Source organism: Salvelinus namaycush, chromosome 4 (assembly GCF_016432855.1).
Source record: "Salvelinus namaycush isolate Seneca chromosome 4, SaNama_1.0, whole genome shotgun sequence".
NCBI classification, from domain to species: domain Eukaryota; kingdom Metazoa; phylum Chordata; class Actinopteri; order Salmoniformes; family Salmonidae; genus Salvelinus; species Salvelinus namaycush.
Genome location: NC_052310.1, coordinates 54,287,095 through 54,299,116, shown reverse-complemented (window position 1 = coordinate 54,299,116; position 12,022 = coordinate 54,287,095). Strand labels below are relative to the sequence as shown.

The window sequence follows — 12,022 nt, the reverse complement described above, 5'->3', positions numbered from 1 at the left end:
CTGGAACTGGAGGTACTGGGCTGGGGCGGGAAGGTGGCGCCGGATATACCGGACCGTGCAGGCGTACTGGCTCCCTTGAGCACTGAGCCTGCCCAACCTTACCTGGTTGAATGCTCCCCGTAGCCCGTCCAGTGCGGGGAGGTGGAATAACCCGCACTGGGCTGTGTTGGCGAACCGGGGACACCATGCGTAAGGCTGGTGCCATGTACACCGGCCCGAGGAGACGTACTGGAGGCCAGATATGTAGAGCCGGCTTCATGGCACTTGGCTCAATGCTCACTCTAGCCCGCCCAGTGCGGGGAGGTGGAATAACCCGCACCGGGCTATGCACCCGTACAGGAGACACCGTGCGCTCTTCCGCATAACACGGTGTCTGCCCGTACTCCCGCTCTCCACGGTAAGCATGGGAAGTGGGCGCAGGTTTCCTACCTGCCCTCGCCACACTACCCTTTAACCCCCCCCCCCCAATACATTTTTGGGTGAGCCTCTCGGGCTTCCGTGCTAGACTCGTCCCCTCATAACGCCGGTTCCTCTCTCCGGTTGCCTCCGCTCTCCGAGCTGCCTCCAGCTGTTCCCATGGGAGGAGATCCTGGCTGGAAAGGATGTGTAGCAACCCTTGCCGTCCAAAACATCCTCCCATGTCCATTCCTCCTTCGTGCGCTGTTTCTCTCTCCCGTTTCACCGCTGCTTGATCCTTTGTTGGTGGGTGATTCTGTAACGTTCGTCTTGTGGTGAATGAACGGACCAAGGCGCAGCGGGTGATGAATACATACTAATTTATTTAATGAAAGACGAAACACTGACAAAACACTAGAACAAACTACAAAACAATAAACGAAGTCAACAGACCTGAAACAAACGAACTTACATATAGACGAAGAACGCACGAACAGGAACAGACTACCTAAAACGAACGAACAAACGAAACAGTCCCATGTGGTAAACACAGACACAGGAACAATCACCCACAAACAAACAGTGAGAACAACCTACCTTAATATGGTTCTCAATCAGAGGAAACGTCAAACACCTGCCTCTAATTGAGAACCATACCAGGCAACACATTAACCCAACATAGAAAACACATAACATAGACTACCCACCCCAACTCACGCCCTGACCAACTAAACACATACAAAACAACAGAAAACAGGTCAGGAACGTGACAGTAACAAAACATTATTTAAAAAAATATCTATATTGAATTATTAGTGTGTATGTACTGATACTGCAGTTCATTTATAAGAGTTTATCAATGAGTATGTTTACATGCACAGTAATAATTAGACAAATTGATTTTGAAAGTAAGCATTTTTTTCAATAATAATGTAAACACCATACTCTGTATCTTAATCGGCGTAAAATCTAAATTGAAGTAAGCATAAAACACCTGCCTGGTTTTCTGATCTATTAGGACATGCGTTCCATAAAATATGCTTCCCAAAAATAACATGGTCGCTGTGGTAGAACGTTCATTTGAGTTGATTATTTTCTGCATTTGTCACGGCTGTTGAAAGGAGAGGACCAAGGTGCAGCGTGGTGAGCGTACATTTTCTCTTTATTGATAAAAATGACACCGAACAAAACAACAAACACTACAAAACCTAACCGTGAAGCTACAGGCTATGTGCCCTAAACAAAAGTCAACTTTTCACAAACACAGGTGGAAAAAAGAGCTACCTAAGTATGGTTCTCAGAGACAACGATAGACAGCTGCCTCTGAGAACCACACCCGGCCAAACACAAAGAAAAAGAAAACATAGAAATAAAGAAACTAGAATGCCCACCCTAGTCACACCCTGGCCGAACCAAAATAGAGAATAAAAACCTCTATGGCCAGGGCGTGACAGCATTCATCAAAGTGCCATCAGGTAGCCTGATTTCAGATGTGTCCATGGAAACCGAATTATTCGGGAAAGCATGTAAACATTTTAATTAAACTATTATATTAAATCGGACTATCCACCAAGGGCGTAACTTTGGTTTTAGAAGTGGTTGGGGGACATGATAAAAAATAAACAATAATAATTCAGTCGGATAAACACTCCAAACAGCCTACTCGACCAGGACAAAAATGCAATTTTAGAATGTGGGGGGGTACATGACCCTCCTGTCCCCAGTGAAAGTTGTACCCCTGCTATCCACAATAATAGCATTATTGTGTGCATGTAACCATAGGTTTTTTGCAAACCAGCTGAAAATAAGTCAGGTCTCCAACCCATTCTACTGTACATTTTCTTCAATATGGGAGATATCATGATATCTTCTATCTTGATAACATATGAATCCACTAAAACTATGCGTTCTTCTTCTGCCATAAATCAGACTTCAGTTTGTTACATGTAGATCGCGTGCTACATGGAAACGGTAAAGCAACATTGCCCTGAACCAGAGAAGAAGATGCACCTGGCCTCAACAATTATTTTTACAGTCTATGGCAGGAATCATCAACTACGCTGAACAAAAATATAAACCCAACATGTAAAGTCTTGGTGCCATGTTTCATGAGCTGAAATAAAAGATCCCAGAAATGTGCAGTTTTGTCACACAACGCCACAGATGTCTTAAGTTTTGAGGGAGCGTGCACTTGACATGCTGACTGCAGGCATGTCCACAAGAGCTGTTGCCAAAGAATTTAATGTTCATTTCTCTACCATATGCCGCCTCCAAAGTCGTTTTAGAGAATTTGGCAGTACATCCAACCAAGTGTAACCACGCCAGCCAAGGACCTCCACATCCGACTTGTTCACCTGCGGGATCGTCTGAGGGCAGCCACCCGGACAGCTGATGAAACGGAGGAGAATTTATGTCTGTAATAAAGCCCAGTATAGATTCAACCGTGGGGGATTTTTCGATGGTCAGACTGCAAATTGACCGCAAGAATCCCAAACAGATATAATATTTGACTAAAACGTAATAATTTAAAACTTTGCTTACATTTGTATACAATCACATATATCTCTCTATTGTGTGTGGGAATACTTTGGAACAGATTTCCAAACTTAAAATCACTTGGAGCTGATTTGCTGATGTTTTTACAGTCTTTTATGTCCCCCCCCCCCCCCCCAAAGAAAATACATACTTTGGGGGGCCCAATAAAATCACCTGCGGGCCGCCAGTTGGCGAACCATGGTCTATATGGCCTCAACCTACATCAAATATATATATATATTTTTATAATATTTTTCTTTCTAAACACGTGTGGTGGCTCTCGTTCATTGACATCATATCCGGTCTGCTTGTGTTGTTTTTCCTGCCTGGCGGAGGGAGTGGGGATGTACTGACGACTGGGAGGAAGAGAGGAGCGACAAGAAAGCCTTGGGAAGAGATAAGATAGAAAGGATAAAGGTCCTGGGTTCCACCGTCCGTCAGGTTAGGCATCAACCACCTACAGATTGCAACACCGTCTGACCAGTCACTAAACCGGGGGTGAAATGTCGTCGTCTACCAGTCGTCAGCTTAGCGAAAGCAGGGCCATTCCAACCAGGACGGTGTTGATCAACGATAGAACACAGCTACCTCATGATTATTGCACCACCCCTGGAGGCACTTTATTTTCAACAACTCCGGGAGGTAAAATCAACCCGAACCTATAAATTGTATCTTATTACTGATATGATGTGTGTTTCAGCAACTGTCGCCATTTCGCTATGCACTGTCGTGCATTGTGGCCTACAGTAGTTAGACCGATTGCATGTCAAGGCATCCTCCAAGCGTTCAAAACAAAAACAAAGGTTTGCTCAGACCCTGCCGTCACCTTTGGCAATGTGATTGGTTGGTGTTCAACGCAATGATTCGGAATCATGTTGGCTACATTTGTAACAGTGCAATATGTTATTTATATGTTATTTATTACAATGCCTTCAGAAAGTATTCAACCACCTTGCCTTTAAAAAAAAAAAATGTTACAAGGTGAGATTAAAATGGATTTCAATGTCATTTTTTCGTCAACGATCCACACAAAATACTCTAGTGTTAAAGTGGAATTCAATTTCGAACATAAAAAAAGAATATATATACAGTATATATATATTTTTTTATAATAAAATATAACACTAATATATTTTCATTAAATAAGATTTCAACCCCCTGAGTCAATACATGTTAGAATCACCTTAGGCACCGATTATAGCTGTGAGTCTTTCGGGGTAAGTCTAAGAGCTTTACACAACCGGATTGTACAATATTTGCAAATTCTTCAAGCTCTGTCAAGTTGGTTGATGATCGCTAGACAGCCATTTTTATGTCTTGCCATGGATTTTTAAGCCGATTTAAGTCCAAAACCTTAACTAGGCCACTCAGGAACATACAATGTCGTCTTGGTAAGCAACTCCAGTGTATATTTGGCCTTGTGTTTTAAGTTATTGTTTTGCTGAAAGGTGAATTTGTCTCCCAGTGTTTGTTGGAAAGCACACTGAAACAGGTTTTCCTCTAGGATTTTGCCTGTGCTTAGCTCTATTTCTTTTTATCATAAAAAAAACTCCCTAGTCCTTGTCGATGACATTCACACCCATAACATGATGCAGCCACCACCATGCTTGAAAATATGAAGTGGTACTCAGTGACGTATTGGATTTTCCCCAAACAACGCTTTGTATTCAAGACAAAGTTCATTTCTTTGCCACCTTTTTTGCAGTTTTACTTTAGTGCCTTATTACAAACAGGATGCATGTTTTGGAATATTTTTTTTTCTGTACAGGCTTCCTTCTTTTCACTCTGTCATTTAGGTTATTATTGTGGAGTAACTACAATGTTGTTGATCCATCCTCAGTTTTCTCCTATCACAACCATTAAACTCTAACGGTTTAAAAGTCACCACTGGCATCATGGTGAAATCCCTGAGCTTGTTCCTTCCTCTCCGGCAACTGAGTTAGGAAGGACGCCTATATCTTTGTCGTGACTGCATGTATTGATACACTATCCAAAGTGGAATTAATAACTTCATCATGCTCAAAGGGATAGTCAATGTTTGCAACAACAACAAAAAATTCACCCATCTACCAATAGGTGCCTTTTGCAAGGCATTGGAAAACCTCCCTGGTCTTTGTGGTTGAAATGCTTGACTCAGGACCTTTTTACATTTGAGTCATTTAGCAGATGCTGTTATCCAGAGCGACTTACAGTGCATTCATCTTAAGACAGCTAGGTGGGAGAATCACAGTGATAATAAGTCAAATGTTCCTCAATAAAGTAGCTATCAGCAAAGTCAGCGCTAGTAAAGGGGAAAAGAGTCAAGTGCGATCGTTAGTTCACAAAAACATTTTTTTTTTACCTTACAGAAAATGTAATGTGTGGGGTACAGAAATTAGGTAGTCATTCAAAAATCATGTTAAATACTATTATTGCACACATAGTGACTCCATGCAACTTATTATGGGACTTAAGCACATGTTTACTCCTGAACTTATTTAGGCTTGCAATAACAAAGAGTACTTATTGACTCACGACATTTCATTGTTTATTAATTAGTAAAAAAATCTTACAACATATTTCCACTTTGACATTATGGGGTATTGTATGTAGCCCAGTGACACAAAATCTCATTTTAATCCATTTTAAATTCAGACTGTAACACGCGGAAGGCCAGAGAGGACAAATTAATTTAAAAAAATTGTTCCCTCGTTATGTCGATCACAATGTATTTATCTTATCACTACATAACAAAAGTTGTTTTGTCGAGATCACAAGATAATCAGAAGTACCATGCATCATCCATTCATTTGTTCAGATGCAAAATAACAACTTCATCAAGGAGCCCTATGGCTTTGTTGAGTGCAATGTGGGGCATTTGAGCCCTGAATGATACCTGACAAGCAGCACTGTCTCCTAAGCTGCGTGCCGCCCCCAAGACACAGTCAATCGCATGCAAGGAACTACAGAGCTAACCTGGCTAGTTTTGTGAGCTAGCTAGATAGTCTTGTTAGCTAGCTTGTTATCTATGCTGGTTGTTAGCTTGCATAATTGATATGTGTATAATTATAAGGGATGCTTCATGTTTGTGGGTAATATTTACATTGGGTGAGCTCCATGCCTGACAGGCTTATCTGATTAAATTTCAGCCTCAGAGGCTGATAAGTCAGGAAGCTGCCTTATAGGCAAGTCTTATTGCAGGTAGATTAGCTGTGAAAGTGCTTTATAGCCATATGCATATCTGATCCAGGGGGTGAGCTCTATTCCTGGCAGGCTGATCAGATTCAATAGCAGCCTCAGCAGCTGATGTCAGGATACTTGTAGACTGTTTCATGTGTAAGGCTCCTTGCAGACAGCCAACTAGGTAGCATCCTGCCTTATCAGCCTCTGAGGCTTCTAATGAATCTGATCAGCCTGTCAGGAATAGAGAGCACCCAGTCTTGATCATATAGATAATGCATCCTGACTGCTAATCTGCCTGCAAGGAGCTTTACCTATGAAACAGCCTACAAGGTAGAATCCTGACTTATCAGCCTCTGAGGCTGCTATTGAATCTTATCATCCTGTCAGAAATGGAGCTCACCCACTCTGTACATTTTAAATATTATCTAATAAACATAAAGTGTCCCGTACAATTATAAACATATGTTATGAAAGCTAACAACCAGCATATATAACACGCTAGCAACAAGGCTAACTAGCTAGCTCGCTCACAAGACTAGCCAAGTTAGCTACATTGTTGCTTCCATGCGGTTGACTGTGGTCTTGGGGGTGGCATACAGCCTGGGAGACAGGGCTGCCTGTTAGGCATCGTTCAGGGCTTAATTGCCCCACGAAGGCTCAGATGCCCCATGAGCTCTTGGCTCAAGATAAGAGACATTTAGCTTGTTAACATTCTAACTTATAAACTGATAATGAGTGCCAAACACAAATGAAAGCATGATGTTAGGATTAAATGTACCATCCCTTAGTGTAGCAATCAATAAAAACATATGCGCTGATCCACCATGGGCTCTGCCTCCTCAGCCATACTGTCAATCATCAATGCGTCTATTTCTATTTATAGAGTTAATCTTGTGATCTTGACAAAAACAACTTTTGTGATGTCGTGATCATGAGATAAATAAGTTGGGATCTCAACATAACGAGGGTATATATTTTTTTAAATTCATATGATCTCTCTGGACTTCCGTAGTAACACAACAAAATGTGGAAAAAGTGAAGGGGTGTGAATACTTTCTGAAGGCACTGTAGGTAGTTACAATGTATTCATATATTCATACATGCATGGCTGGTTTGAGGAAGTATCTGAATTTCATTGTCCCAGACAGTGCTTTTGCATTTAAATAAATATTGCACTTTTATTGAAATAATGTTTATAGAAAGCTAAGGCCTCTGCTTTTTGTTTATAGCTTTTTGTTTGACGATACTGTAAACAATTATCCCAGCATCTGATGTAGGTGCCTAGGCCATGTTGTACATGACACGCCATCTTTTGATTAAAAATATGTAACGAACTAAACAGGTTTATTTCTATACATTCGATGGTTGTAACTAATATGTCAAAGATGTTATTAAATAATCACTCTCCTCTATCATAGGGACCAGGATCATCTACGACCGTAAGTTCCTATTGGACCGGCGTAACTCCCCCATCGCCCAGACCCCCCCGGCCCATCTGCCCATCATCCCCGGGGTGACCAGCCTCAACGTCCTGACCGAGAACAGAAGGAACGAGGCCAACAACCACATCAAACCCCACAACAGTCATGGCAAGACAGCCACCGGTCAGTGGGTGCCATATCCTCTGACTACTGTTGTCATGCCATACAACATGCGCTCTCTCTGTAGTCCATGTCAACCATGTTTTATCACGGAACCCCTGAGTCAAATTAGTAATAACAAAGGTATTACACCCCCTGCTTTAGAGTACAGATGACATTGTATTTGTGTTCTTGTGTTTTAAAGGTGAAGATGCTCAGTTTGAGATGGACATCTGACCTCACCTGAGGAACAACAGAAGAAGAAACAAACCTGGTTCCTGTGCTGTGCGCCAGTGGCTTGGCTTGTAGAAACCAATGTTGTGAGCTCTCACAGCAGCCATCTTCTTTAGCTCTCTGTCTCGCCGTCACTGGGTGTGATGTATGTAAACCACGCAGATAAACTATACCATGTAATACGTTAACTGTACGGCCAACTTGGCCCCATACTGTGGCTCTGTTTCAATGTCCATGCTAGCATACCACTTAGAATGAAGCAATGTATTTGACATGCATCCTAAGTGGTATGGTAGTGTGGATATTGGAATGTAGCCTGCATGTGTTGTTGCCAACTCTTCTATCGTTGTCAAGCCATAGTTTGGCATGACAATGAAACAACACAAAGAGGAGTTGGCTACAATACAAACTGACTGGGCTACCAGGCTATGGCTAACCCTGAGACCTAGCGGAAGACTCTGCAGGTCTATTTGAATAGGTCTCAGGGTTACCAACTGCCGTATATGTATTGTATGTACTTCAGCCACACAACAAGAAAAAGAGTCTAAAGGTAACCAGAGATATTCTTAACCATTAACAAAATGTAGACGCCCAAGTCAAGGCAGTAATCTAAACTGACCATTCTGTATGTGTCCTTAATACCAGAGTACACTGTAAACAAAGCCGTCTTTACTGCTTTAGACATTTTATAATGGGGCCTAAGAAACTGTACAACATCTACTACTTGTACTACTTTGTAGAGCAAAGTACTGGCCTTAGAATCCTCTGTCAAAGGGATTGATATTACTTATCCTTTTCAGAACCTTTGTCATTGTTTGGGTAAAATGTTCATAAAAAAAACAAAAATGGATATGCTCTTACCTGCCTGTTTTGTAGTCCGTTAGTTACCAGCAATTAAACTCATAAGGGATGATGTGACTGATTTAAATTCTAATTAGCTGAGAATTTCATCATCATTCCAAGCCTTGAATATCTATCCATCACCAATACAAGCCTGACTTTGTTGCGTTTTGGGTCTTTCTGGTAAAGGATTTTATAAAGATTTACCATTTGGAAAACTGGCTTTCCGTTTGATAGATTTGCAAAATGAAAGGAGAAAATGAATTTATACATTATTTCAGGCTATTCTAAATGTTAAACAATCCGATAATTACTAAATAAATTTGAATTAGCTACATGAATGGTTTGTATTTTGTCGCAAAAGAGATTTGAAACTACAAACCTAACTGCTGTTCTAATTTGAATTAACTTCATTTTTTGGAGAAATTTCAATGCCAGTGGACACTTACAGCAAGATCAATAAATTTCCTTATGATGAGGATTATGCTGTTCTCCCTGTTTTGTCTGTACACATGGTTTCACATGGTTGTGATCACATTGATAACAAAAGTACACGAATGTCCAACACATTTGTCTTCTGCTTTATCCCAGTCCCAACCCCTCCAAAAGACAGATATACACATAGAGAGGAATATACATACATCCAGTTGCTTTGAGCAGGTGTTGGAGATTAGAGTGTACACAGTATGTTCAATAAAAAGAAAAGACTCCACATACTGCAATCTATTTTCCCAGGTGTGTTCAATGTCACGCTTGGGTACACTGTATACAGTGGGGAGAACAAGTATTTGATAACCTGCAAAATCGGCAGTGTTTCCTACTTACAAAGCATGTAGAGGTCTGTAATTTTTATATGTACACTTCAACTGTGAGAGACGGAATCTAAAACAAAAATCCAGAAAATCACATTGTATGATTTAAGTAATTAATTTGCATTTTATTGCATGACATAAGTATTTGATCACCTACCAACCAGTAAGAATTCCGTCTCTCACAGACCTGTTAGTTTTTCTTTAAGAAGCCCTCCTGTTCTCCACTCATTACCTGTATTAACTGCACCTGTTTGAATTCGTTACCTGTATAAAAGACACCTGTCCACACACTCAATCAAACAGACTCCAACCTCTCCACAATGGCCAAGACCAGAGAGCTGTGTAAGGACATCAGGGCTAAAATTGTAGACCTGCACAAGGCTGGGATGGGCTACAGGACAATAGGCAAGCAGCTTGGTGAGAAGGCAACAACTGTTGGCGCAATTATTAGAAAATGGAAGAAGTTCAAAATGACGGTCAATCACCCTCGGTCTGGGGCTCCATGCAAGATCTCACCTCGTGGGACATCAATGATCATGAGGAAGGTGAGGGATCAGCCCAGAACTACACGGCAGGACCTGGTCAATGACCTGAAGAGAGCTGGGACCACAGTCTCAAAGAAAACCATTAGTAACACTACGCCGTCATGGATTAAAATCCTGCAGCGCACGCAAGGTCCCCCTGCTCAAGCCAGCGCATGTCCAGGCCCGTCTGCCCGTCTGTTCTGTTATAATCTCCACCCGGCACAGCCAGAAGAGGACTGGCCACCCCTCATAGCCTGGTTCCTCTCTAGGTTTCTTCCTAGGTTTTGGCCTTTCTAGGGAGTTTTTCCTAGCCGCCGTGCTTCTACACCTGCATTGCTTGCTGTTTGGGGTTTTAGGCTGGGTTTCTGTACAGCACTTTGAAATATTAGCTGATGTACGAAGGGCTATATAAAATAAACTTGATTTGAGTCTGAAGTTTGCCAATGACCATCTGGATGATCCAGAGGAGGAATGGGAGAAGGTCATGTGTTCTGATGAGACAAAAATAGAGCTTTTTGGTCTAAACTCCACTCGCCGTGTTTGGAGGAAGAAGAAGGATGAGTACAACCCCCAAGAACACCATCCCAACCGTGAAGCATGGAGGTGGAAACATCATTCTTTGGGGATGCTTTTCTGCAAAGGGGACAGGACGACTGCACCGTATTGAGGGGAGGATGGATGGGGCCATGTATCGCGAGATCTTGGCCAACAACCTCCTTCCCTCAGTAAGAGCATTGAAGATGGGTCGTGGCTGGCTCTTCCAGCATGACAACGACCCGAAACACACAGCCAGGGCAACTAAGGAGTGGCTCCGTAAGAAGCATCTCAAGGTCCTGGAGTGGCCTAGCCAGTCTCCAGACCTGAACCCAATAGAAAATCTTTGGAGGGAGCTGAAAGTCCGTATTGCCCAGCGACAGCCCCGAAACCTGAAGGATCTGGAGAAGGTCTGTATGGAGGAGTGGGCCAAAATCCCTGCTGCAGTGTGTGCAAACCTGGTCAAGAACTACAGGAAACGTATGATCTCTGTAATTGCAAACAAAGGTTTCTGTACCAAATATTAAGTTCTGCTTTTCTGATGTATCAAATACTTATGTCATGCAATAAAATGCAAATGAATTACTTAAAAATCATACAATGTGATTTTCTGGATTTTTGTTTTAGATTCCGTCTCTCACAGTTGAAGTGTACATATGATAAAAATTACAGACCTCTACATGCTTTGTAAGTAGGAAAACCTGCAAAATCGGCAGTGTATCAAATACTTGTTCTCCCCACTGTACATTGAAGAGTCTTTCTTTTTTAATCACAGTCAGAGATAATTTTCTGTTTAGATCCTTTTTCTGGGAAAAGAGCTTCAAAGAACATAACGGTAAAAAATGAATTACAGGGGGCAGTTGAATCACGTCCGAATCGTCCTTTGGAAAAACAGACATGCTTGGGTTTGTCGCGTTCGAAACGACTGGGAACTCGGAAATCTCCGACTTCAGTGTGTTGAAGACAACTGGGAACTTGAAAAAAATGTTGCTCCGACTAAGAAAAATAATTTTGAACGGTCATCCAACTCGGGAATAGTCTGCAACTCTGGCCTCTTTCTAGAGCTCTGACTTTCCTGCTTTAAGATCACTGGCGTCATGATTTAACCTCATTTTTTTAGTTCCCAGTTGTCTTGAAAACACCCAATAATTAAATAACGGACATTTTAATAGTAATACAAGTCCTCTGCAAATATGACACCATAAGGCTATATGGGTAGTAGTTCCTCAGCCCTAGGGTCAATTATTGAATAGCCCTGGTGCAGGATATTGTTTTGACCACTAGGTGGTCAAGTGTTTCAAGTACAGCAAATACTTTTGGTCATGTAGTGTATGTGGACACATGCTCGTCGAACATCTCAGTCCAAAATCATGGGCATTAATATGGAGTTGTTCCCCCCCTTTGC

The 12,022-nt window shown here is 41.8% G+C and overlaps 1 protein-coding gene across 1 annotated transcript; it reads left to right on the top strand.

Moving 5' to 3' along the window:
• The first annotated feature begins 3,244 nt into the window (after positions 1–3,244).
• Positions 3,245–9,231, top strand: LOC120046619 (eukaryotic translation initiation factor 4E-binding protein 2-like). The gene is made up of 3 exons (XM_038992002.1): positions 3,245–3,573; positions 7,512–7,697; positions 7,879–9,231. The coding sequence occupies exons 1-3, from the start codon at positions 3,435–3,437 to the stop codon at positions 7,908–7,910; spliced, it is 357 nt and encodes a 118-aa protein (XP_038847930.1). The 5' UTR covers positions 3,245–3,434; the 3' UTR covers positions 7,911–9,231.
• The last annotated feature ends 2,791 nt before the right edge of the window (positions 9,232–12,022 follow it).

Bases quoted from the DNA above. Each gene is read 5' to 3' on its own strand.
- LOC120046619 (XM_038992002.1), top strand. From the start codon at position 3,435: ATGTCGTCGTCTACCAGTCGTCAGCTTAGCGAAAGCAGGGCCATTCCA. The intron at 3,574-7,511 runs GTAAAATCAACC...CCTCTATCATAG, and splicing joins ATTTTCAACAACTCCGGGAG to GGACCAGGATCATCTACGAC. The intron at 7,698-7,878 runs GTCAGTGGGTGC...TGTGTTTTAAAG, and splicing joins TCATGGCAAGACAGCCACCG to GTGAAGATGCTCAGTTTGAG.